General features: G+C 32.7%; 1 protein-coding gene across 16 annotated transcripts; it reads left to right on the top strand.

The window, feature by feature from the left end:
* Positions 1–7,607: 7,607 nt before the first annotated feature.
* Positions 7,608–19,603, top strand: LOC115958867 (TMV resistance protein N-like). Of its 16 annotated transcripts, none has more exons than XM_031077126.1 (11): positions 7,608–7,633; positions 9,842–10,185; positions 11,035–12,115; positions 12,220–12,561; positions 12,654–13,715; positions 13,802–14,541; positions 15,352–15,520; positions 15,730–15,906; positions 16,001–17,435; positions 17,879–18,306; positions 18,891–19,603. In XM_031077126.1, the coding sequence occupies exons 2-6, from the start codon at positions 9,989–9,991 to the stop codon at positions 14,492–14,494; spliced, it is 3,375 nt and encodes a 1,124-aa protein (XP_030932986.1). In that variant the 5' UTR covers positions 7,608–7,633; positions 9,842–9,988; the 3' UTR covers positions 14,495–14,541; positions 15,352–15,520; positions 15,730–15,906; positions 16,001–17,435; positions 17,879–18,306; positions 18,891–19,603. The 16 variants fall into 16 exon arrangements, with proteins under 16 accessions (XP_030932986.1, XP_030932985.1, XP_030932976.1 ...); XM_031077125.1 differs by lacking the exon at positions 7,608–7,633 and having other exon boundaries at positions 9,493–10,185; positions 13,802–14,042; positions 14,148–14,541; XM_031077116.1 differs by lacking the exon at positions 7,608–7,633 and having other exon boundaries at positions 9,493–10,185; positions 16,001–16,052; positions 17,255–17,435.
* Positions 19,604–25,493: the final 5,890 nt, after the last annotated feature.

Below are 25,493 nucleotides of genomic sequence, written 5' to 3'. Positions count from 1 at the left end.
CGAAGTCCCTCACTGCTCGGCAGCCCCCCCTCGGAGGGTATATTTAGCATTTATCGTTCTCGGACGATCGCTGCGCCTGTGTTATGGGGCATTAAGCCGTTATCTCGGTTAGTTTTCTGAGTTTAACTTACTGGGAATTATCGTTATTATGCTTCATAATACTTGATAACCCAATAAATTTAGATTGGTAAGGTTCTGTTTCAAAATTCCCTGCTCTACTCATCACTAAAGGAGAATACATATATAGCACACCCGTTCACAAAGTAATTGCTGCCGAAAGGAAAAGTATTTAGAAAGAAATAAACTCATTTTTTATTAAGACAAAGAAATAGTACAGTGTACAATGAAAAGCTGGAATAAGCTTATACTAAAGCTAACTACGTAAGTGAAAAGAAAAGATACGAGAGAATGAAGATAAAGCCGAAGAAGAAGTGCAGAGGAGAAATTGGCTGCTGTTCCAAGATGTTGTTTAAGGAAACCATTCCTCAATACTTTTACATGCCCATAACTCAGGCAGCTAAAGAACCCAACGTGAGGCCTGCACCGTTGAAGAAAAGGTGCAGAGAGCACCTGGCTTCGGGCTAGCGTCGCTGAAGAAAAGGTGCCGAGAACCCAACTTGAGGCCCGCACCATCGAAGAAAAGGTGCAGGCAGCCGGAAGTTGATGGGCCTCCATGGAACCACGCCTGCGATATAGCAGACGGCGCTGATGGCGGAAATTCTTTCTTCTGACATACCAAAAATCTGGCATGACCAGAACCTGCTTCGGATTTTGACTGAAAAAGGGAGAAAGACCATCTTCCCCTTGTCAAAACAGGGGATTGGCTTGAATCTGTGCCATCCTTGTCCGTACCACATCACCTTGAGTATCATGAGGATTCGGTGCCTCTGAAGCGTGCGAAGACCTTTCATCCCCATCCACGCCTCAAACATCTTGCTTTGAGGAAGAATGGCACTAGAAATGGAGATCGTGGATATGGCAGAAGGAGTATGATTCTGAAGGGAACAGAAGAGTTCATATGTAACGGGAGTGACCCCCTACCCTATTTATACACAGAGCAAACCGGTGGCATTTAATTCATGAAGGAATGTTGCGGACAAGGCAGACTTGGCTCAATTTCCAACCTCATCCGCAGCCGTAGGATCTGAAGATCCTCGTGAAGGCGCGCCTCGAGTACCGAAATGTCAAAGGACTCCGCGTGAGTGAAAAATAAAGGAGTGTCCCTTATTTTGACACGCCTCCCATGTAAATGGAAAAACACAAATAATAATAGAGTACAGGATTTGAGCAAGCCATAATGTGGGCCTAAACGTCACCAAAACCCTCCTCCCCAACTAAAAAGTCGGGCAGCAGGATTTTGAGGGGCTATTGTGGGGCCCGAAATCTGAGGTCCCAACCCACTTTGTATTAAGGGCCCAAAGCCCAGGCCGAGGAGCCCTACTGCCAAGGACGCGCAATGAAAGCTCCTTGAAGGCCCAAGGATGTGGCCGAGAACGACTTTACGTCCAACATCTCACAAAAACGCCTGAAGAAAAGGACAGATTCAGTACAAGAGCAGCACAAGGGAGAAGGCTGCCAGCACCTTAATGTGGAGCCCAGCGCCTGACAAACCCATACTCATACCATGCTATCCAGCTTTTCCCAACCACTCTGACGTGAGGATTGATAAGACGAGTAACCACCCCGAACAAGGAGAAACGGACACGTAGGTGAAGAATGGGAAGGAAATACTAGTATAAAAGGGAGAGAGAGCTGAGAAAAAGGGGAGAACCCATAAAAAAGGAGAATGGCGAGGATGAGACGCTTAGTCCGAGGAGATAAACCTTTCAAACCCCATCCGTGTAAGGCTTAGCCCTACAAGCCAAATCCACCTTCATATGGGCTTCCATGAAAATCCTGACTAAACCGTTGCCCAACGACCAAGGTCTAGCCTTTCTATCCCACTCTCTACAAATCATATTGTTCGGGCCCTTTATATACGAGCCCAATATCATCCTTGGGTCATTAAAAATCGTGCCCCTACAAAAATATATAAGCCAAAAAAAAAATAGCTTAACAACAAAAATTACCAATAAAACTAAAAAAAAATTAAACTCAATTAACTAATTTTATCCAAAATAAATAACCTTGCCCTTTAAAAAAATTCTAAACAAAAATAATTTTGTTCTTACCTACAAAAGAAGAAGAAAAAAAAAATCTCAACAACCAAGTAGTAGAATTAGAGGTTGAAATCACTGCACACAACCAACATTAAAACTAGTCCCTCTAACTCAAAGTTCTGGCTCCGTTTGAGTCCCGACTATTTTTCTATGGATAAGGAGGTTTGCATAGATGGAGCCCACGTGGAGAAAAAGCGGCTAAAGTTGGGTTTGGTAGTCAAAGAAAACAGAAGAAGAAGAAAGTGACAGGAAAAAAAAAAAAAAAAAAAAGTGTGAAGCATCATCTAACAAATTACTCTAAAATTTTTTTCCAAACACTTATTTATTATCTTGTTAAACTAGTATCAATCATATTTATTATCATATCTATTATTAAATTTTTTTAATAAAATTTGTATTACTTTTAATATTTTTTTAATAAATAAAGATATTACAGTTCAATTAAGTATCCCCATATTACAAAGTGACATTATTGTTCAATTTTAATAAATTGTGATATTGAGTGAGTGCATTTTGTATTTAGATTCCATCTACAAGTGGCCCATGCCTTCCACGTGTTTTCCTAGCATTTTCCGTTTTCTTTTTGTTTTTTAGTTTTTGGATAAGCTTCCAAGTATTTTCCTGTGCATAAGAGCCCACGTCCACGTGAAAACTGATGAAAAAAAAAAAAAAAAAAAAAAAAAGCTGGTTTTACAATAAATATTACATAAAGAAGGAAGAGTTTTTGCGACAACTTATAATGGGCATGGCCGGCTAACAACTTTAGGGTTATTAGGCTAAAATTTTAAGTGAAATCTTTTTATATTTAAATATTAATCAAATAATATATATATATATATATATATTAAAATTTTTTATTTAATAAAAAAATATATAATAATAATAAGAAAATAATATATATAATGAGAAAATATTTTAAGGTAAATAAAACACAATTTATAATTAAAAATGATAATTTAACTAAAAATAAATTTTAAAATATAGAACAATAAAACCTAATTATTGTAATTTTTTAAAGCCGTAATCACTTTAAAGTCTCAACCAATATAAATAAAAATTAATTTAATAAATTAATATCACTATAATACAAATAAGTTGATAGGATACTCATCAAATTATTAATTGACATAATAATTGATACGGTGAGAAACTGAGTTCAAAAAAAAAAAAAAAAAAAAAAAGGTGAGAAACCGTGTTGTCTAACTATGGGCTGCACTGCACAGTTGCGCAGTGTGCAGCCTGCGCTGCTGTGCGCAAAAAAAAAAAAAAGTGAGAAACCGTGTTGTATAATTATGGGCTGCAGCGCAGTGTGCAGCCTGTGCTGCAGTGCAGCCTGTGTGCTGCTGTGCGCGCAAAAAAAGGAAAAAGAAAAAGTGAGAAACCGTGTTGTATAACTATGGGCTGCACGTTTACCAAAAAAAAAAAAAAACACTATGGGCTGCACTGTACAGTTGCATACTGTGCAGCCTGTGCTGCTGTGCGCGCAAAAAAAGAAAAGAAAAAGTGAGAAACCGTGTTGTATAACTATGGGCTGCACTGTACAGTTGTGCAGTGTGCAGCCTGTGTGCTGCTGTGCGCGCAAAAAAGGAAAAAGAAAAAGTAAGAAACCGTGTTGTATAACTATGGGCTGCACTGCACAGTTGCATACTGTACAGCCTGTGCTGCTGTGCGCCTGTGTAGCAGTGCAGATCAGCAGTCAGCAGATGTGAGATGTCCAGCCTATACTCTATCATCCTATGGCTAAGTTTGAAAGTAAAAAACGTGTCCTGTCATTGCAAAAAAGGGTCCAATTAAGAGGGGGCAGAAAAGGGTACTATCATAGCAAAAAACGTACTCCTTGATGGGATTCTCATCAAACAATTATGCAGTGAAATAAACTAAAAATATATATAACTTAAATTAAATAAATAGAAGAGTTAACATCTTCATTCTCGGGAAGGCAAAAGAGGGGAAGAAGATTACCTTTTATATAAAAAGATAAAGAATTAAGATGAAAAGGAAGAAAAGAAAGGTAACAAGAAAGATGGAGAGGTAGAGAGATGAAGAGACGAGAGATATTACTTTTGTTTTTGAAATTCATAATCTCTATTTTAATATATTTTAAGATAATTATATTATATTATTAATAAATTTATCTAATATAAATTTTGATTTTAACATATTTTAAAAATAAATTAATTAATTTGTCTCTTAAAATTTAATTTTATTAGTTGAAGTTTGATTATTTTTGCTTTTTTCTTTTTTAATCTTTGACCTTTTATGATCCAATGAAACATTTTTAATACATTTTATTAATCAATAAAAGTACTTAAATTTTTTTAATTAAATTATATAGATAAATATATTATATATAAATTTTTTATAAGTCGAGGTTTTCTTTTATTTGGGGGCGATGACTGCATTAACTTCATCACCTGCTCAGCCGGCCCTGACTATGGAATGCCCTGACCACTTGGCCACCGACACTATTAGAAAAAAGCAAAAGTTAGTCTGATAATAAAATAAAGAAGAAAGACTTTATGCAACAATTTATGGTGGGATGCCCACTTGCCCACCGACTAAAATAAATTTTTAATTGATGGGTCATAGAAAATGAACTTTTGACCCCTCTTGTATTGAAGAAAATGAATTTTTACGTCTCTTTTCTTTTAAATTTTTTTTAAAAAAAACATAAGATTAAATAGGATCTAGTAGAATATTTTTATTATAAAATTTCAAACTATAAATATATTATTTAAATTTTAGTCAAACTTTAATAGATAAAGTGTCAAATTTTAAACTACAAATAAATAATTTAAATCTCAACTAAATCACGTATGAGTAAATTGTAATTTGTCCAAAAATAAAAGATAAGAATATGGTTCCTGGTACAAAATGATAGTTTTCCTTTTCTTTTTTCTTTCTTCTTTTTTTTTTTTCTTTCCGAATTCCAGGTTTTTTCCTATGCATATGGAGGTTTGCATAGATGGAGCCACACGGAGAAAAAGCAGCTAAAATTGGGTTTGGTGGTCAAGAAAAACAGAAGAAGAAAGTAACAGGAAAAAGAGTTCAGCATAATCTTACAAATTACTCTAAAAAAATTTTCAAATATTTATTTATGATCTTGTTGAATTAGTAACAATTATATTTATGATCACATTTATTAATAAAATTTGTATTATTTAAAAAATAAAGATATTATTGTTCAATTAAGTATCCCCATATTCTATCTTCTTTCGTCAAAAAAAAAAAATCCCTATTCTACAAAGTGACATTGTTGTTGAATTTTAATAAATTATGACGTGTGCAAGTGGCTTTACCTTCCACGTGTGTTTTCCTAACATTTTCTGATTTCCTTTTGTATTTTGTATTTTGGAATTTGGATAGCTTCCAAGTATTTTATGGAGGTTTGTGCAGATGGAGCCTATGTTCACATGAAAACTGAAAAAAAAAACAAAAAGTTTTTTACCCACAAATAAAACAAAAAAGACAAAAACAAAAGTTGGTCTGACAATAAATATTAAATAAAGAAGAAAGAGTTTTAAATAAAGTTGGATAGGGCGTTTGCGTCTCAGCGTCTACGTTTACCCTTTTTTTTTTTTTTTTCACGCGTTTTTGAGCTTTTTGAGTGCTGCGGTTACTGTTTATTAAACAGTATATAAACAGTAACCGCAAATTTTGACTTTTCTAATTTGTTTCAGCTAATCACAGCACATCGTGTACTGTTTACGGACCCACAAATTTCACTTTTCAACAATTTTTTCATTAAAAATGGGTCACATGATACTATTCACACATTTAAAAATTATTTTGCTACAACATTTTTCAGTTTTCAGTTTCAATTTTCAATTTTCAACTGTATCTAAATGGACCCTTAATTGATGGATCCTAGAAAATGAACTGTTGACCCATCTGCTCACTCTTATTACAAGTTAACAGCCACATACTTTCCTATGCGTTAATTTAATAAAGAGATTTTAAATTAAGTACAGTATTTAAGGTGTCGCTAGCGAGATTGAGCATTGTGGAACTTCACTCTTTGTTGTATTTTATGCTGAATAATTAATTGACATGAAATTTGAAAAGTTGGTTAAGAACATAAAAAATATATACTTTAATAGTTAAAATTTTAAAATATATAATTATATTAACTTTTTTAATAGAAATTGTAACGATTTTATCCTTTATTTTTGAAAAAAAAAGACCATTATTTAGCAAAAAATAACCTATAAAGGGACTGACATTCACAAGTAATCTATTCAAAGAAACTTGTTCACTATTTTTTCATCAACTTATCACTTAAAAAAAAAAAAAAACACCAATCACCTTTTTTTTCACTACTCACTTTAGACTATTTTAATAAAGGTTTGGTTAATGCACATATTAAACTATTCATTTTTAGAAATATTTTTTTGGAAATTGAAAAAATTGTAAATACTTTTTCAATTTTCGAGAAAAAGTTTTCTAAAAATGAAAATTATTGTGTGTCCTAAGGACACACACTAGCAAATTTCTTTTAATAAAGAAATATGCTATGTCTATAACATTTTTACAACATTCTTACAACAAATCACAGGTGGTTAGTTGTTATTGGTTCAAATTTCAAACTAACGCTAAAATTACTTTTTTGCCCCAACAATAATAATTAGTAATAACTTGCCACTTAGGATTTGTTGTAAAAATGTTGTAAACATATCATTTTTTTTAATAAATTGTGATTTTTTTTTGACAAAATAAATTGTGATATTGAGTGAGTGGAATTTCTATTAGATTCCGCGTGCAAGTGGTCCTCCTCTTCGAGAAATTATAAGATCCGCATAGTAGACAAGTAATGTGATCCATCATTCCACTAAAAAACTTTCACTTGATTAAAATTGTTAGTTAGAAAAAAATTTTAAACATAAATTAATTATTGACTAAGTAATTTTAAACAAGTAGAAATTTTTTAATGAAATGATGGATAAATAACGTGATCTACCCTCAATAATTTCTCCTCCTCTTCCAGGTATTTTCCTAATTTCTCCTCCTCTTCCAGGTATTTTCCTTTGCATACGGAGGTCTGCTCAGATGGGGACCATACCCACGTGAAAAAAGCAGCAAGGGAAGAAGAAATTGAGAAATTTCACTCACTCATCTTGGCCTGGGGAAATTTCACTCACTCAGATGGATGCCCACTTGCCCACCCACTCTAACAAAAAAAGAGTTAATGGGTCATAGAATACAAAAACTTTTGACCCATCTTCTCACTCTAATTGCAAGAAGCTTTTTTGAGTTTTTTTAAGTCACACCTGCAAAACTTCCTAAATCTCTAACCTCACTATTCAAGCTCTTCCATTTCTTTTATGGCTCTTCTTCCATCATCTTCTTGTTCTTCTTTTTCTTCCAAAGGAGGGAAATACGATCTATTTCTTAGTTTCAGAGGCGAGGACACCCGCAAAAAATTTACAGACCATCTATATAGGGCTTTGGAACAAAAAGGCATATCCACTTTTAAGGGCGATGAAAAACTTAAGCAATGAACACCAATTGCACCAGAACACCAATTTGAAATTATTTATTTCAAATTATAAATAAATAATTTAAATTTTAGTTAAATCTCAATAAATAAAATATCAAATTTTAAACTACAAGTAAACAACTTAAATTTCAACTAAATCACGTATAAATAAGTTATAATTTACCCAAAAATGAAAGATAGAATATGGTTCCTTGTACAAAATGATAGTTTTCCTTCTTTTTTTTTTTTTTTTTTTTTTTTTTTTTTTTCCGAATTCCAGGTTTTTTCCTATGCATATTGCGGTCTGCATAAATGGAGCCCACATGGAGAAAAAGCAGCTAAAGTTGGGTTTGGTAGCCAAGGAAAACAGAAAAAGAAAGTAACAGGAGAAAGAGTGAATAAGTTGAATTTCTGTGTAATCAACTTAAATTTCAACTAAATCATATATATATATATATATATATATATATATAAAAGTTATAATTTATCCAAAAATGAAAAATAGAATATGGTTCCTTGTACAAAATGATAGCTTCCCTTCTTCTTTTTTTTTTTCCGAATTCTAGGTTTTTTTCCTATGCATATTGCGGTCTGCATAAATGGAGCCCACATGGAGAAAAAGCAGCTAAAGTTGGGTTTGTGGTCAAGGAAAACAGAAAAAGAAAGTAACAGGGAAAAGAGTGAATCATAATCTTACAAATTACTCTAAAAAAATTTTCAAATACTTATTTATTATTTCGTTGAACTAGTAACAATTATATTTATGATCATATTTATTAATAAAATTTTTTTAATAGAATTTGTATTATTTGAAAAATAAAGATATTATTGTTCAATCAAGTATCCCCATATTCTATTTTCTTTCGTCAAAAAAAAAAAAATACCTCTATACTACAAAGTGACATTATTGTTGAATTTTAATAAATTATGACGTGTGCAAGTGGCTTTACCTTCCACGTGTGTTTTTCTTAGCATTTTCCGATTTCCTTTTGTATTTTTTATTTTGGAATTTGGATAGCTTCCAAGTATTTTACGGAGGTTTGCGCAGATGGAGCCCGAGCCCACGTTCACGTGAAAACTGATAAAAAAAAAAAAAAAACAAAAACAAAAGTTTTTTACCCACAAAAAAACAAAAAACAAAAAAACAAAAGTTGGTCTGACAATAAATATTAAATAAAGAAGGAGTTTACGCGAATACGACAACTTAATTGATGGGTCCTAGAAAATGAACTGTTGACCCATCTGCTCACTCTTATTACGACTTAACAACCACATACTTTCCTATGCGTTAATTTAATAAAGAGATTTTAAATTAAGTGCAGTATTTAAGGTGTCGCTCGAGAGATTGACCATTGTAGAACTTCACTCTTTGTTGTATTTTATGCTGTATTGATATGAAATTTGAAATGCTGGTTAAGTACAAGAAAAATATATACTCTAGTAGTTGAAATTTTAAAATATATAATCATGTTAACTTTTTTTAGTATAAATTGTAACAATTTTGTCCTTTATTTTTGAAAAAAAAGACCATTATTTAGCAAAAAATAACCTATAAAGGGACTGACATTCAAAAGTAATCTATTCAAAGAAACTTGTTCTCTGTTTTTTCATCAACTTATCACTTTAAAAAAAAAAAAAAAAACACCAATCACCTTTTTTTTCACTACTCACTGTAGACTATTTTAATAAAATGTGATATTGAGTGAGTGGAATTTCTATTAGATTCCGCGTGCAAGTGGTCCTCCTCTTCCATATTTTCCTTTGCATACGGAGGTCTGCTCAGATGGGGCCCATACCCACGTGGAAAAAGCTGCAAAGGTAGAAGAAATTGAGAAATTTCACTCACTCGTCTTGGCCTGAGGAAATTTCACTCACTCAGATGGCGGCCCACCAACTTTAACAAAAAATGAGTTAATGGGTCATAGAATATAAATACTTTTGACCCATCTTCTCACTCTTATTGCAACAAGCTTTTTTGAGTTTTTTTCAGTCACACCTGCAAAATTTCCTAAGTCTCTAACCTCACTATTCAAGCTCTTCCATTTCTTTTATGGCTCTTCTTCCACCATCTTCTTCTTCGTCTTCTTCTTCTTCCAAAGGAGGGAAATACGATGTATTTCTTAGTTTCAGAGGCGAGGACACCCGCAAAAAATTTACAGATCATCTATATAGAGCTTTGGAACAAAAAGGCATATCCACTTTTAAGGACGATGAAAAACTTAAGCAAGGAACACCAATTGCCCCAGAACTCTTGAAAGCAATAGAAGAATCAAGGTTTGCTGTCATTATTTTATCAGGAGAATACGCTTCTTCAAAGTGGTGCTTGATTGAACTAACAAAGATCATTGAGTGCATGGAAAAGACCGGATTGGTAGTTCTACCTATTTTTCACTATGTAGATCCTAGTGATGTGCGGAATCATAGAGGAACTTTTGCCGAAGCCTTTGATAGACATGAAGAGAGTTTCAAGGATAGCATGGGAAATGTAGAGACGTGGAAAGCTGCTCTAACAAAAGTTGCCAATCTTTCTGGATGGGATTTAAAGGATAAGTAAGAGTTTCTTTGAAATAATGCTATTTTTTTGTCAACTTTTCTTTTCCTTTTTGAATTTATTTATCATTTCTTTCCTTTGTCTTTTTTTCTTTTACTTCGTCAGTATTCAACTATTTTTAAAATAACCTAAACTAACCCTATTCTAATCCTAGTAGTACTAAATCAGTGTCATGCAAGTACATAATTACACAGACTTGGGCCTTACAACAAATTTGGCCCCTAATATCTCTAAAATTTCCCCCATAATACATCTTGCAATGAATTTCTTTGTCCCATGTATATTACAAACTTTGGACATTATAATCACAAATTGGACTTTGGATTTGCATAGTTTGGCATGGTAGTCCCTAAATTACCCAATATGAGCAAAAAGTCACGAACTTGGTAATCCTCATTCTACATGTGACTTATTTAAAGCTATAACCACCCACCCGTAATGTTTTCATTCGAATTGCTACTTTATGTTTTTGGCAGAATTGTCTTGATAAGCAAGTTAAAATATCAAAAGCAAATGGTTAGGCGAAAAGTAGAATTATACAGTTAACAAGTCATTTTTTTTATATGAAGAAAAAAAAATAAGCTAGTAAAAATGTCCAAAGCAAGTGGTTAGGCGAAAAGTAGAATTATACAATTAGTACTTCAATTGTTTTATTTTTTTATTTTTATGAAAAAAGGGCGCCTGAAAATAGCATTCCAAGAAATGTAAAACAAAGAGGACTAAATATAATTAGGCATTCTCAATGTGGCTGAACGAAGCTAAGATTATGATTATATGCTGAATGTTTTATCTTTAAATGTGGCTAGCTTTGCCTCATCAAAATTATTGTTTTGCAATTTTCTTTGCAGGTATGAATCAGAAGTTATCCAAGAAATCATTGGAAGGATATGCACTGAGTTAGATCATAAATTCTCAGGTATTTATGAGGCCCTTGTTGGAATAGACTCACATGTGGTAAAAATGTTGGGTTCATACTTAGGTGAAGGGTTGGGTGATGTTCGCTTTGTTGGGATATGCGGGATGGGGGGAATGGGCAAAACAACTCTTGCACAAGAAATTTATAGAAGAATTTCAAGTAACTTTGAAGCTAGTAGCTTTATTGCAAATGTTAGAGAAAAAACTAAAAATCAAGGTCTAGTTTCTTTACAAAAACAACTTCTTTTTGAGACTCTCATGGAAAGGGAAATAAAGGAAATTGATGTTATAAGGCATAGATTACGTAACAAAAAGGTTTTTATTGTTCTTGATGACGTGGATGAAGAACAACAATTAGAAGCATTAGCAGGGAAATGTGATTGGTTTGGTGCAGGGAGTAGAATTATTCTAACAAGTAGAGATAGTCATTTTTTGAAAAGAAATGGAGTGGATTATATATATACAATTGAGGGGTTGAAAAATGATGAAGCTTTGGAGCTTTTTAGTTGGGGTGCTTTTAAGAAAACCCATCCTGAAGAAAGTTATATGGATTTGTCTATGGATTTTGTGAATTACGCAAAAGGCCTTCCTTTAGCTCTTAAAGTTTTAGGTCCTTTGTTGTTTGGTAAAACAATGGATGAATGGAAAAGCGCCCTAAATGATCTAAAAGCAGTAGTTGGTGAAAAAATTATGCCTATACTTCAAATAAGTTTTAATGATCTTACAAATACACAGAAAGGATTGTTTTTAGATATTGCATGTTTTTTCAAAGGAGAAAAAAAGGGTTACATAAGTGATATACTGGAAAGTTTGGGTTATTGTCCAGACTACAATATTGGTGTTCTTAAGGACAAATCTCTCATAACCATTGATGACGACGGAATTTTGTGTATGCATGATTTGCTGCAAGATATGGGTCAAGAAATCGTTCGTCGTGAATCTCCTACAGAGCCTGGTAGACGTAGTAGGTTGTGGATTTATGATGATGTCATTCATGTATTGAAGGAAAATACTGTAAGTTGACTAGTACAAACCTGAACTTTAAAAAGTATATATATTGTTATAAAATTTTCTAACAATTTACCAATTATTCTAATTTCGTTGTTTTTTCTTATTAGGGAACAGAGATGGTTAAAGGCATAATGGTAAACATACCAATTCAAAAAGTGGAACACCTGAGTGCTGAGGCCTTCTCAATGATGAAAAATTTGAGATTACTTAAAATTAGTAGTGAGAAACTTCCAGAAGACTTCATAAATGGTACTATGCAACTTCCAAAAGACCTCATTAGAGGTAAGGTGCAACTTCCACAAGGCCTCAGTTATCTTTCTAATGAGTTACGTCTTCTCGAATGGCATGGATATCATTTAAAATGTTTACCAACCAATTTCCAACTAAACAAACTTGTTGAATTGAGAATGCATAGTAGTGGTATCGAACAACTATGGAATGGAAACATGGTAAGATTTTTAGTTATGAAAATGTGCATTTTATTCGTTTTCATCAAGGCTTGACTTTATCTAATAAATATTTTTTTTTTGGTTTATAACAGAATTTAGGCGAGTTAAGAATCATTGACCTAAGTGGCTCTCAAAACTTGATTGAGATACCGGACCTTAGTGGAGCGCCAAAACTTAAGCAATTGATTCTTCGACATTGTACAAGACTATATAAGATTCACACATCTCTTGGAGATCTCAAACAGCTTATTCGATTAGATCTGAATGGTTGCAAATGTCTTCAAATCCTTCCTCACAAGATCAGCTTGGAAGCGCTTGAAATTTTCGATCTTGTTGGTTGTTCAAGACTGAAGAAGTTTCCAAAAATTGTAGGAAATATGTCACGTTTGTCGAAACTTTATTTGAGTAAGACAGCTATAAAAGATCTATCATTATCAATGGAGCATTTAACTGGCCTTATAGAATTGGATCTAAGAGAATGCAAAAACCTTTTAAGTCTTTCAATTGGCTGTTGTTGTTCGAAGTCTCTAAAAATTCTCACTTTATCTGGCTGCTCAAAACTTGATACACTACCAGAGAATTTGGGTAATATCGAAGGCCTAGAGAAGCTAGACCTGAGTGGAACTGCTATAACAGGGCTTCCTTTATCTGTTGTTCAATTAAAAAATCTCAAAGTACTATCTCTCTGTGGATGTGTGGGGCTATCATCTAAATCATTCAATAAGCTCCTGAGTTTTCCTTTAATGCAACGAAAAAGAAGTCCTGATCCCATGGACATGTTAGAGTGTTCTTTACAAGGCTTATGGTCTTTGAGGGAACTGGATTTAAGTTATTGCAATATTCAAACGATTCCTAATGCTCTTGGGTCGTTGTCATCTTTAGAAGAATTAAATCTAAAAGGAAACAATTTTGTTTGCCTTCCTGAAAGTATCATTCAACTATCTAATTTGGAAAGCCTTTTTTTGGGTGGTTGCACTCAACTTCAAATGTTGCCCAAGCTTCCATTAATAAATATGGTTTATATTGATGCAGCAAGGTGTACCTCACTGGACACATTATCATTAAGTCCAGAATATCATTTTGGGCTCAAATTGATTTATAATCAAGGCAAAGGTGACCCGTTGTCAACAAGTCTAAGACATTATATCTTTGAGGTCTGTCTCTCTCTCTCTCTCTCTCTCTCTCTCTCTTTCTCTTACATGTGAGTCAAGTTCTAAACATCATGGTTTGTTTGTTTCAGGGATGCTGTCAACCCCGTCGTCAAAATCATGATGGGATTAGTTTTAGAGGTCTCACAATTCCTGGAAGTGAAATTCCGAATTGGTTTAGGTACCAAAATGTGGGGGCTTCAGTGAATCTGCAAGTGCCTTCACATTTATTATTAAGTAGCAAATTTATGGGAATCGTTGTGTGCGTTGTTTTTATATTCTGCCAGCATCATCCACTTCACCAACTTCATCGGCTAGTGATTAATTGTACCGGTAAAGTCAACGGATATGGTTTTTTCGGATTGTCACGTTCTTCATTGGAGGAATTAGGTAAGATTGAATCATATCATCTTTGGATCGAATATTTTCCCTTTACAGACTTCGGAAGCTACTGGAAAGAAGTATTGGATGCTAATGAATTCACCCAAATTGAGGTTACATTTGAAGCCTTCGGTCTAGGCTGGGAGTCAACGAAATGCGGAGCCCATTTGATATTCGAGCAAGACAATGAAGATCTCAAACAAACTAAGCCTGGGTCTAGCGGCTGCACTATCTCTCCTTATTATGAGGATGATGATTTAGGCGATTCAGAGAAAGATACCAAAATCAAGGAAAGCCGTCATGATGAACCACCACACCCAAAGTGGACAGAGCACCCTAATCTAATTGAAAACTGGATTGGGAATTTATGCATACAAGGGCAAGGTGACTCTGATTGTGAGTGAGGAAAGAGGAATCCCAGTGAAAGTGGCAACTTTGATGAATCTGCACAGTTGAGAAACTTTTTTTTCTCTTTGATTTTTTTTTTTTGTCACCTTTTTCTCTTTCTTATGGGACTAGTTTGCAATTGATTGTGTGTTCATCATTTTTGTTCAGTTATGCCAAAGGGTAAAATTAGCACTTTTGTTGTTCTATCTATAGTATTTGCTACAATATTTTCGATAGGAGAATACAATTGAATATATGCATCCCCACTTCAGTGTTGTTGTGTAATCAAATGGAAAGTAGAATATATGGACCGTTTTGAAAAAAAAAGGCACGTGATTTTGTTTTTCTTCACGACATTAACCTGTTTGAAATCTGAAAATGGAGTCAATGAATTTTTTACTTTTTATTATTATTATTTTTTTTTCAGTTGTATGAAGCTTTGGAAATTTGCCATTTGGTTTTCGGATTTTGTGTTGAGTTTGCCCTAGAATTGGGCCTCTAATAGTTGAATTAGGCTCCTGTTGTTTTTATTTGGATCCCAATATAAGAAACTTAATTACAATTATTTTTTTCATTTAAACCATTTGATTTTAGAAATGAGGTTTTGTCTAGAACTCCTGGTGTGTTTGTGTGTGGATTATCTTTTCTTATAATATTGTAGTTGATCGATTATCTTCTATCCATTAAATATCGTTATTTGTGTTATTGTTGATCAGAATAGTCTTTATTGTTGTGCTCTAAACAAACTTTTATTTTATTTGTTTATTTAGTTAAATTTGTTTTCTTTTCTAGTGTACAAGCATTTAGATACGATTCTAGACAATTTGGAATTAAAAACTTCTCATCATCTTATTTGTCATTTCGAAACCAATAGCAGATAAAGAGGCTACGCAACGCTGAATGGCACAGTTGATCTTACTACAACGACCACTACACTGTCTTTGAGTGTCTGTGGTGTTGATGCTGATGATGATGGAGTGGAACTAGGTTTGGTGCAATTTCTGTGGCTACAAGGAAACTTGAGGTTGATTAAAGTGAAAAGGGTAAAAAGCTTTTGAATCATATAGGCTGAAATAGCGGTTCCCGACTTATTTCTTGAGTTCTTAATTTTTTGGTTTCCCTTCAAAACACACACACACACACATATTTTTTGGCTTTGCTGGCAATTCCTTTCCTTTAAATAAAATGTATTTTTCCAAGAAAATAGGACCTTATTGTGGTTTATGTTGTTTTGTATATATGTTTTTTGAAGGTACCAGTTGGAGCTATGCCAGAAAGCTTTGGAGGAGAATATTTTTGTTTATTTGGAGATAGGTTGTGGTACGACCACATTGTTGTACTGCTTATACATGAGCTGGGTCACTTGATAAGGAAGCCCCATAAGGGCATATGTGTCATCCTCGCCCCTACGGTGGCTCTAGTTCAGCAGGTAAGCTACTATCTATCATGTTGGTTTTGTAATTTGATTGTCAGTTTTGGCTTGTATTTAAGTTTGAGACAATATTTGTTGGTTATATGGCTAGGTCATTGCACAATAATGAAGTGATGTGCTCTTTGGCTTGGCTGAGGTTGTAGGTATGTAGGTTGTGAGAAGCAGGTAGAATTGTTGCTTTTTAGTGCTTATCTATGCAATTTCTCATTGTAATTCTAGATTTTAAGAAGGGCCTTTTTGAATCTAGGTCCTTCAAGTTCACCTTGAAAGGGAGTTTGGTATTTTTATCAACAGAACCATGACTATACTAATGAAGTATGAACTCATGACCCCTTGAAATATATAAACAAAATCAATATAGGGCTAGACTACCAGATAATAGAAAAGCATCAATTCCCAGAACCAAGGATTCAATTCCTAGAAATTGACCAACCTTGATAGTGCAGAAATTTGGGCTTATTCTTTTAACAGCAAGGTGATATGTAGTGTTTTAGCAAGCAATAAAGGATTGTGTGGCCTCTTTATCTGTTAATTGGGTCTCATTTGTCAATTGATGATTGATAATTGTGAAAGAAAAATGCAAACTATAATTGTGATTTATGAGGCATGACCCAGTAGAACAAGAACCTCTAATGAGGAATTTTAACTTGAGAGACTGAGACAACCCCACTGATACCATTCTTAAAGATATGGGAAATCAACCTCTCCACTACTTGCATAGTTGCCTTCACTACTCTTGTGTTCTTCCTTCTATCTTAAATTTAAATAAAGTATCTCATTTGTTTCTTATTCTCTTTGTGATTTGGTGAGAAATGATTTTTCCATCCTTTCAATCATATTAGCACTTCCTTATTTAAAAAAACAAAAACATTTCTTCTTTTTTAGTTTTCCTGTCAATCAAATTTTCCATAGTTGAATACTCTCCTACATGATCTGTTATTTATTGTTTGATTTGATCTTAGATCTGTGCACTTTTGTTAAGGACATCAAAAGTTAATTTTAGATCATATGTGGTCTTTTGCAAGTCAAATTGACTTGGACACTCTACCTTACCAATTAATTATTGGTAGGATGTGGATGTTGTGTTGAAAATTTAACCTAATTCCCATAACCTATGAGATGTGAAAATTGAGGGAAAAAAAAAAGAACAACCACATTACACAAATATTTATGTGGTTCGGCAATATGCCTACATTCACGAAGTTGCTGTGTTTTTCACTATGTCAAGGCGAAAAATACCGAGGTGCTATAGTACAATGATTTAGGCACCCATAATTTTGAAGCAAAAATTATATACCCCAAACAGAGGGTCCAAAACAAGCTAATAATGATCTTGCTGGTCCAGGCATCTGCTCCATGAATTGAGGCTCACAAAAAATCTCATTTAAAAACGTAATGCATCCAAGACGAATCGGATCACAAACTGGATTGAACACAAAACAGGCTCCACATAGCCCAACAAGTTGATTATTGAAGATGTGAAGTTCAAGAATTTTATACAAAAGGGAAATTTTACCGCAAAATGGGTATTCACTCTTCAATAATTGATAGATTAACATTGCCAAAATGTATATATTTTCTATTCCTTTGGATAAACAACGTAATAGACAGCTTAAGGGGTTCGGGACCATTGTTGTTTGTTGATTATAGTTGAATTAGATTGGCAATGACAGAAAATAAATTTAAATTAGAATATGTGATTGCCAGCCCTTCACATCATTTTAAGTGGTCATAGGAAGTAACAATTGAGAGAAGCATACTGTATATGATCAGTGTGATATTGGGCCTAATGCTAGTGTTCACAGACACTTTTATGGGAGAATGTCCCAATTTGGAATTTTGTTGATAGATCTCATGTGCATGATTCATACTGTTCTCTACATCTCAACCTGCACAGAAAAATGTATCCTCAAGATTTAAATGAGCCCATATTATTCCTTAATTTTTGGTTTGGTTCTCCATTTTGCAGGACATCAAATAGTTCTGCTTACAGTCATTATGGATTTCCTTGTTGTATATTAGAAAATATTTACAATGTTATGCTGGTATATTGGCCCTCAAGCTGTCAGTTTTTTTATTTTATATTTATTTTGGGGGTGGGAGATGTGCATATTGCTGTTGACTCTGCCTCTCCTGCACATCATGCTCATGTAACTGATTAGATGCCTGTGAATTGAATATTATCTTTTGGACGTAAAGAGGACTTGCTGATGACTCTGCAGAATGGTGGTTGGTTTTGCTTCTGCTGATGACTGTGCTGTTAAGCCTTTGACAAGTTCAGCTGCTAAGTGGGGAAAGAGGCTTTTCATAGGATGTATTCCGATTGAAGCTACTGTTGATAATGTGCAGTTGTATTTCAGTCTGTTTGGCTATGTTTTGGATGTGTATCTTGCCAAGGTAAAAGTAGCTTATCTAGTTTAATTGAGAATGTGTGGATGGTTAGTTGATGAAAATATTACTGCATCTTTTTGCTTGGTAACTTTTTTCTAAATGCTTCATAGCTATGGCTATGAAGCATGTGATAAATGTATTGTTGAACCAGCTTGGGTTTGTTCAAGGTTTTAAAATGGGCTTGCTTGTAGAGTGATACTTTTACCACCTTATCTATATAGCAAAAATTCAATATTGTGCAACACTAGTAATGGCTGAAATTAAGATGTTTTAGATATGACTGCAAGAGGGAAAATGAGCACATGATGAACACTTAGAGGTAACAACAACTGGAAACAGATGAGAGGTTCTGCCAAATTCATCCTGGGACGAGAGTTGAAAATTAGTAGTTGCTCAGAGGCTTTTCTTGGTACTAATTGTAATTGATTGCATGGTTTTTTCATGTTGTTATTTGCACATCATGTAAGCTCATTTTGTACTGTAATTGCATATTCTGTGTTATATAATACATATTAGTAATTATTAGATGCTTTTTGGGTTTTGCCCATATGTTATTAGCACAACTAATATCGTGATGCATTTTGCTTCAGGATGAAAGAAAAATGTGTCATAGTGGGTCCGGTTTTGTGACATTGTCTGATGAAATTTCAGCTGAGTACACTTCTCAAAAAATACATAGGATACTTGGGCAGACGTGTCAGTAGATATTATCATGATATATGATAGACGGGTGCTTGGGTCCAATAGGCACTCATGGGGGTAGCCGATTATCAAAGGAAAGAGCCTCAGAAGTTTCTTGTGCAGGGTGGTTTGGTGTGCTAATGTCTATCACATATGGTCTCAAAGAAACTCAAGAATCCATGGAGACGTCAAAACAGAGGAAATCAAAGTGAAGAGAGTGGGAAAGGATGTCAAGTTTAGAATGATGATCAAAGGAAATCATAGTGAAGAGAGTTATCTTTTATATCTGGAGCGTACCACATTCCATCATTCATGGCTTCTGCTTAAAAGTTTTGCTAGTAGCTGGGTTTGTTATTGGTTTTATTTTTTTTAAAAGAAGATGTTGGGTAAGAATAACACCAATCTGATGCAGTAGTTTAGTCCGAAGACTCATATCTTTATGTAAAACTAGGTTGGGATGATGTAATACTGTTTTCAAATGGAGATGATTTTTTAATGAATTGGTCAGGGCAGGTGCCTTTGTTGTAGAGTTGTAGTGGACTAACTGAAGTCTCAGTGTTTCTGTTTGTAGCAGTAAAAAATTATGAGTTATCCAAAAAAGATAGAAGAACGCTTAATTCCATTTTTTTTGTGAGGATGCAACAAAAGTGTCCATTGGAGTAAGGACAAACACCCAATCCGTTATTGCATTTGTCATTGTATTCCCGCTTTAGCACCTTTGTATTCCATCCTAGTATTTTATGCCAAATAGTTAATTTTTTTATTATATGTATGATAGTATTTTAAATTAGTGGCATTCGCTCCAAATGATTGTTTTTTATTAGACCAAGACACTGTTGGTTTTTGTTATAAGTAGGGATTGAACTTCAATTTTCTCATTTGACAACAAATAAAGACTAGTTTTTTTTTTTTTTTTTTGAGAAACAAGCACACACACACAGAGGAGAGAGAGAAAAAGGTTCTAATATAAAGATATACCATAAACTTCACTCAAAAGTCATGGTATTAATAGGTTATAAATTTAAACTTAGAAATTGATGTGTTGACTTTTAAACATTGATACAATGTTATAAATTTAAACCTTAGAAATTGATGTGTTGACTTTTAAACAGATAAAAAGTAGTTAAAAATATTATTTATTATATTATTGATATTGCAATAAGAGCTAAAAATATTATTTATTATATTATTGATATTGCAATAAGAGCATTAATTATCACGTTCATCCATACTAATTTTTTTTTTGGTAGTAAATCCTTTGTAGAACTTATGTTGGGTACAGCAGAGTAAAAACTTTACTAAACAAAGTTTTACTAAACTAGTTCTATAAATTAATATGTCATCTTTTAAAATGCAAAGTAATTTGATGAATGTTGCAATTTTTATTACATAGATTTTACAAATTGATGTGTCACGGATTACCAAAACACATTTCAAACATTCATTTATTAAGTAGTTCACCAATCACTCTTTCAAAAAAAATCCATCAATCACATATATTGTCACGTTAATTTGTAAGCTTGATGGAGTAAAAATTGTAGCACTTTTAACATTTTCCTTGTTTCTCAAAAAAAAGAAAAAAAAGAAAGCATTTTCCTTAACACCAAAAAAAAAAAAAAAAAGTAAAATGATTTATTATACACTATACACTTGGTGAGAATAAAAATGCATAACCGGTTATATATGCGATGGATCATGGCCTCTCAATTTTATTTTATTTTATTTTTTTTTGTTGTTGTTGTGGAGAATCAGGATCATGAGTGGCATAGGGTTGCATGCTTCCTTAAGGATTGTTCTAAAATGATAAAAAAGAAAAGATAAGTGCACATCACTAGCTTTCTAATGGAGTGCAAGCATGTACAAAAAGCATCAACTTGCACTTAATGCTTCAATATTGCTGGTCCATATTAATTAAAAAAAAAGTACAATTATAATTTTTTTAGGAAGTAATTTATAATGTTATTGATATAAAATTTATTGTAAATATCATAATCCATTAACCTTAACATTTATATATATACACACATTTTAAGTAGAAAATAAATAATTTGAACCTAACTTGTTTTATTTGAAAAAATCAAAAGTATCTAAAACCATAAAGCAAAAGATTCATCATTTATCCAAAAAATAATATATATAGTTTTCATTCTATATATTTGTATCTCATCATCAATGACCATTAAAATCAAATGATACTTTTTTTTTTTTTTTTGGATAATTTGATAGTTGGGAGAGGATTTTTTTTTTTAATATAAACCACGGACATTTTTATTAAAAATATGATGAGGTGTTAGTTAAACCATAAATCTCTTGACGTGAATGCCCATTGGATAATTTAATTTAGAGAAAAGATTCAAAGGGTAAAGTGGTATTTTTACATGTTAGGTATGAAAAGAACAAATAAAAAGGCAATTCTAATCTCAATTAGCTAGTATTTTTATTCCAAAAAAAGCCATTATTTGGAGAAGGTATTTGGTAGGGGTGTTAATTCGGGTTAGCGTGTCGAGTTCGTGTTGTATCGAGGTAGGGGTATTCGACTAAATGGTTCAACCCTAACCCAACCCATTTAATAATCATGTGATAATCCTTCAATCCTAACTTGACCTATTAATGAGGTGGGTTGACCTAATCCAATCCACTTGATACGCTTAATAAACAGGTCGTGTTGGGTTGACAAGAATGTGACACAACCCATTTTAGCTTGCTTAATATTAAATATAATATCCATCTAGAAATAAATATTTTTTTGCATTCTAAAAGTAGTGCATACACTTCAAGTTTTCAACTCACATTCAAAATAATATAGTTCAATTTCCAATTATATATATTAGGGTACGTAAAATTTGTAAAGTTTCAATTTCTAATTATACTTGTAAGTTTTTTGTAATTACTCACTTTTTATTTTAAGTTTAAAATATAGGTTCGATATAAAAGGTATTTGAAAATTTTAAAATAAAATGAATATTTGTTTATTATACAAGTTAAACGGGTTGTGTTAAATGGTCATTTTAGGTTGACACAAATAAATTGGCGTGTCAAATGTGTCTATTGTGGGTCATGCGGGTTGACCCTCTTATGACCTGTTTCATTTTTTATCGTAATACTTTCGAGTTAACTTGTTTATGACCCAAACCCACTAAGGCCTAATCCTAACCCGCAAAAACCTCTGTCGGGTTTGTGTCGTGTTCACAGGTTGGGTTGAACATTGACACTCCTAGTATTTGGTATCAAACAATACCATATCAGCGATATCAAATGAAAGACATCTGTTAGTGGGTAATTATTTTTATATACATGTTTTTCATTTATTGGATTTGATACGGATAACATGGTATCATTTGATACAGAATGCTTTTCCATTATTTGAATTAGGGGGCAAAATCGGTAATTTTATGTGATGTAAATTAGGGTTTTGACTTTTGACCTAGATATTGATTGAAAACTTAACCGCGATTGGTCATAAAATGAGCTTCAATTGAATTCTAGGAGTTGGTCCCCATTTATTATTATGTACTTGACCACGTGAAATAATCCCTACAAGAGAAGATTGAAAGACTATTATATTGATAATTAGATAGAAAATTATATTCCTCAAAAAAAAAAAAAAAGACTATTATTTTGATAATTAGATAAAAAAAGACTGTCTTGTACGGATAACATGGTATCATTTGATACAGAATGCTTTTCCATTATTTGAATTAGGGGGCAAAATCGGTAATTTTATGTGATGTAAATTAGGGTTTTGACTTTTGACCTAGATATTGATTGAAAACTTAACTGCGATTGGTCATAAAATGAGCTTCAATTGAATTCTAGGAGTTGGTCCCCATTTATTATTATGTACTTGACCACGTGAAATAATCCCTACAAGAGAAGATTGAAAGACTATAATATTGATAATTAGATAGAAAATTCAAATTTTCTCCAAAAAAAAAGAAAAGAAAAAGGAAAAAAATATAGAAAATTTAAAAGTCTATCACTTCTATTGATTTTAATTTATTTTTTATTTATCATTCCTTTTTGGGTTTTTAGAGTCTATCAACTGATCATGTTGTGGTTCCATATATTCAGATGTTTTTTTCGAAGCAGATAACTTAAAATGTTTAAGAGGATTTAAACATGTTTGTGACCCAGATGTGATGTGTGCGTTAAAATGTTTAAGATGATTGTATGGAAAACAGCTTGTTTAATTGGGCTGCATCAATAGAGTTTCATTTTGTAAATGTTTATATTTTTCACTAATATCATAAGTTTCTATGCTTATTATCATATATGTGTTCATAGCAAGTCTTAAATCTGGACAAATTAGAAGAGTTGCGATAGGTTGATGGCCAGATACTCATAGTTGTCGTTGTTTTTGCAAGTATAGTTTTCACTAGTGATGGTTTTTGCAATTACAAAAATTAGTGTATAATCCATGCATATGCACTGTACAATAAAAAAAAATTACAATTACACACATATATGGATTCAAATTATACTCTCTCTCTCTCTCTCTCACAATTTTTTTTTATATTTTAATTTCTTTTGGATATATACATGAGTTTACTCTTTCTTTTTTTCTTTCTTTTTTGTTTTTTGTTTAGACCCTTCATTTTTTGCACCTCATTAACTCACCTAGAACAAAAATTAAAAAAACTAAAATAGAACACATGGCGCAAAATTAAACAACAGTTGGAATCCAATTTAAAACATAATTGGATTTTCTCTCCGCTTTACCTATTAATACACACACACACATATATAGTCATCCTAGAAGGGAAATGTAAACTACTCTAGATTCAAATGTAAGTTCAATTTATTGGTTCTCATTGTAATATTTGAGATTTTGTAGCTACTTGTAGCTAGGGCTGTCCACGGGTCAGTTTGGTCAAGTTTGTGATCAACCCACAATTGACTTGATCAAATTGGGTGGGGAACTACCAAACCCATAACCAACACGTAAGGATATTGGGCTAGTAGGTTCGGTAAAGCCTTGTCAGAAAAAGGAGGAGCGACAAGATTTCACTAGTTCTGGTGGAGATCTTGTTAGATCCAAAGAGTTTTTCACCAAATCGTACAGAAAATTCATTGGATCTAATGAATTTCTGTCGAATATGGTGTATCTCCATTGGGTCTAGTTGTGATGATTATCGAAATCCACGTATCTGGTTGGAAAAGTCGCTAGAAAGCTTGAGAAATTGCTAGAATTTATGTATTTTTGGTTGGATATGGTTGCTTGGGTTTTGGAGGAGGAGACCCACAACTGACTCAGTGGCGTCGAGTTTTTAAGGGTCGAGACTTGTAGCTGACCTCCTTAACAACCAGATCGGGTGACATTAGGTCTGGTCGGGTTTGGCAGGAGGATTGGGCTTGCAGTTGGGTTGGACACTCCTACTTGTAGCAAGAAGCAACGAACTATTTGATGCAATCAACTTGAAACAATCTAATGTATATGGAATGTTACTAAGGGCATGTTTGGTACATTGTAATGATCATTACATTGTAATAGAAACAAGAATTACAAAGAATAGACAGAGCTGGAAAGGAATAATTATTCCTATTCATTCGTTTGGTGGTAACTTGTTATGATAAAGTGTGGAATGCCATCATATTTAAGTCAAATTTCCCAAAATATTTATTTATTTACACTTTTTGAAAATTTGAATTTGAAATTTCGTTGTTCCATATAATTTTACCAATGTAATTTGTTGTTCCCCAATGACAGCTATGTTAAGAGGGAGGAGAAAGAACTAAAATTTTTCTACAAGCAAGTAGAATTATGGGTTTATATATTTTCTAGGGTGCTTAGGCCTTAGAGTTAGATGGAGAAATATATTATGGAAATACAAATTTTAAATGTAGAAATATAAACTTAAATTTATTTATTTTGTATTTTATAATAGTTTTTATGTGTAAATTGCATTCATTATTGTCATTTATTCTTCTTGACCTTTGGAAATTTTTGTAGAGAATAAATAAATGTAGATTTAGAAAATAATTTTATGCTCTATATTTGGTGTTAATATAAATTTTTTTTCCCATATGTTTAATTAGTTTTCTAGGAACTTTAAAGTTTAGACTGCTTTCATATTTTCCTTTTACAAAATTTGAAAATAGGTCATTGATCAATTTATTACATGTAAACATTTGAATATATATATATATATATATAATTGATTATTCCAATCCCTTGATTTACTTGTAGCTTTCAATTCCTTGATTTTATTTTCACTTTTAGAAAGTGTCATACTTTTCAAAGGAAAAAAAAAATCATTTTATAAATGTCAAAAGTTATATAAACATACAATTATTGGAAGGAAAATAGAAACCCGGTTTTATAAACTTTTGTCAATTCCAATTCTTTAGTAGACAAATTAGTTTGATGAGCTCCAGAAATTTTAATTAGCAAAGTCTATTACTATTAAATATCCTTTACTAAGGAACCTGATTTCAAAATAGCACCTCAATTTTTCTTATTTTTCTTACTTTTTCAAGGTATAATTATACTTTAGCATACTTTTAATAAATAA

This window comes from Quercus lobata, chromosome 9 (assembly GCF_001633185.2).
Source record: "Quercus lobata isolate SW786 chromosome 9, ValleyOak3.0 Primary Assembly, whole genome shotgun sequence".
In the NCBI taxonomy this organism is placed as follows: domain Eukaryota; kingdom Viridiplantae; phylum Streptophyta; class Magnoliopsida; order Fagales; family Fagaceae; genus Quercus; species Quercus lobata.
Note: the sequence above shows the minus strand (reverse complement) of the source record. Positions and strands in the feature narration are given on the sequence as shown.

Bases quoted from the DNA above. Each gene is read 5' to 3' on its own strand.
- LOC115958867 (XM_031077123.1), top strand. From the start codon at position 9,686: ATGGCTCTTCTTCCACCATCTTCTTCTTCGTCTTCTTCTTCTTCCAAA. The intron at 10,186-11,034 runs GTAAGAGTTTCT...TTTTCTTTGCAG, and splicing joins GGATGGGATTTAAAGGATAA to GTATGAATCAGAAGTTATCC. The intron at 12,562-12,653 runs GTAAGATTTTTA...GGTTTATAACAG, and splicing joins AACTATGGAATGGAAACATG to AATTTAGGCGAGTTAAGAAT.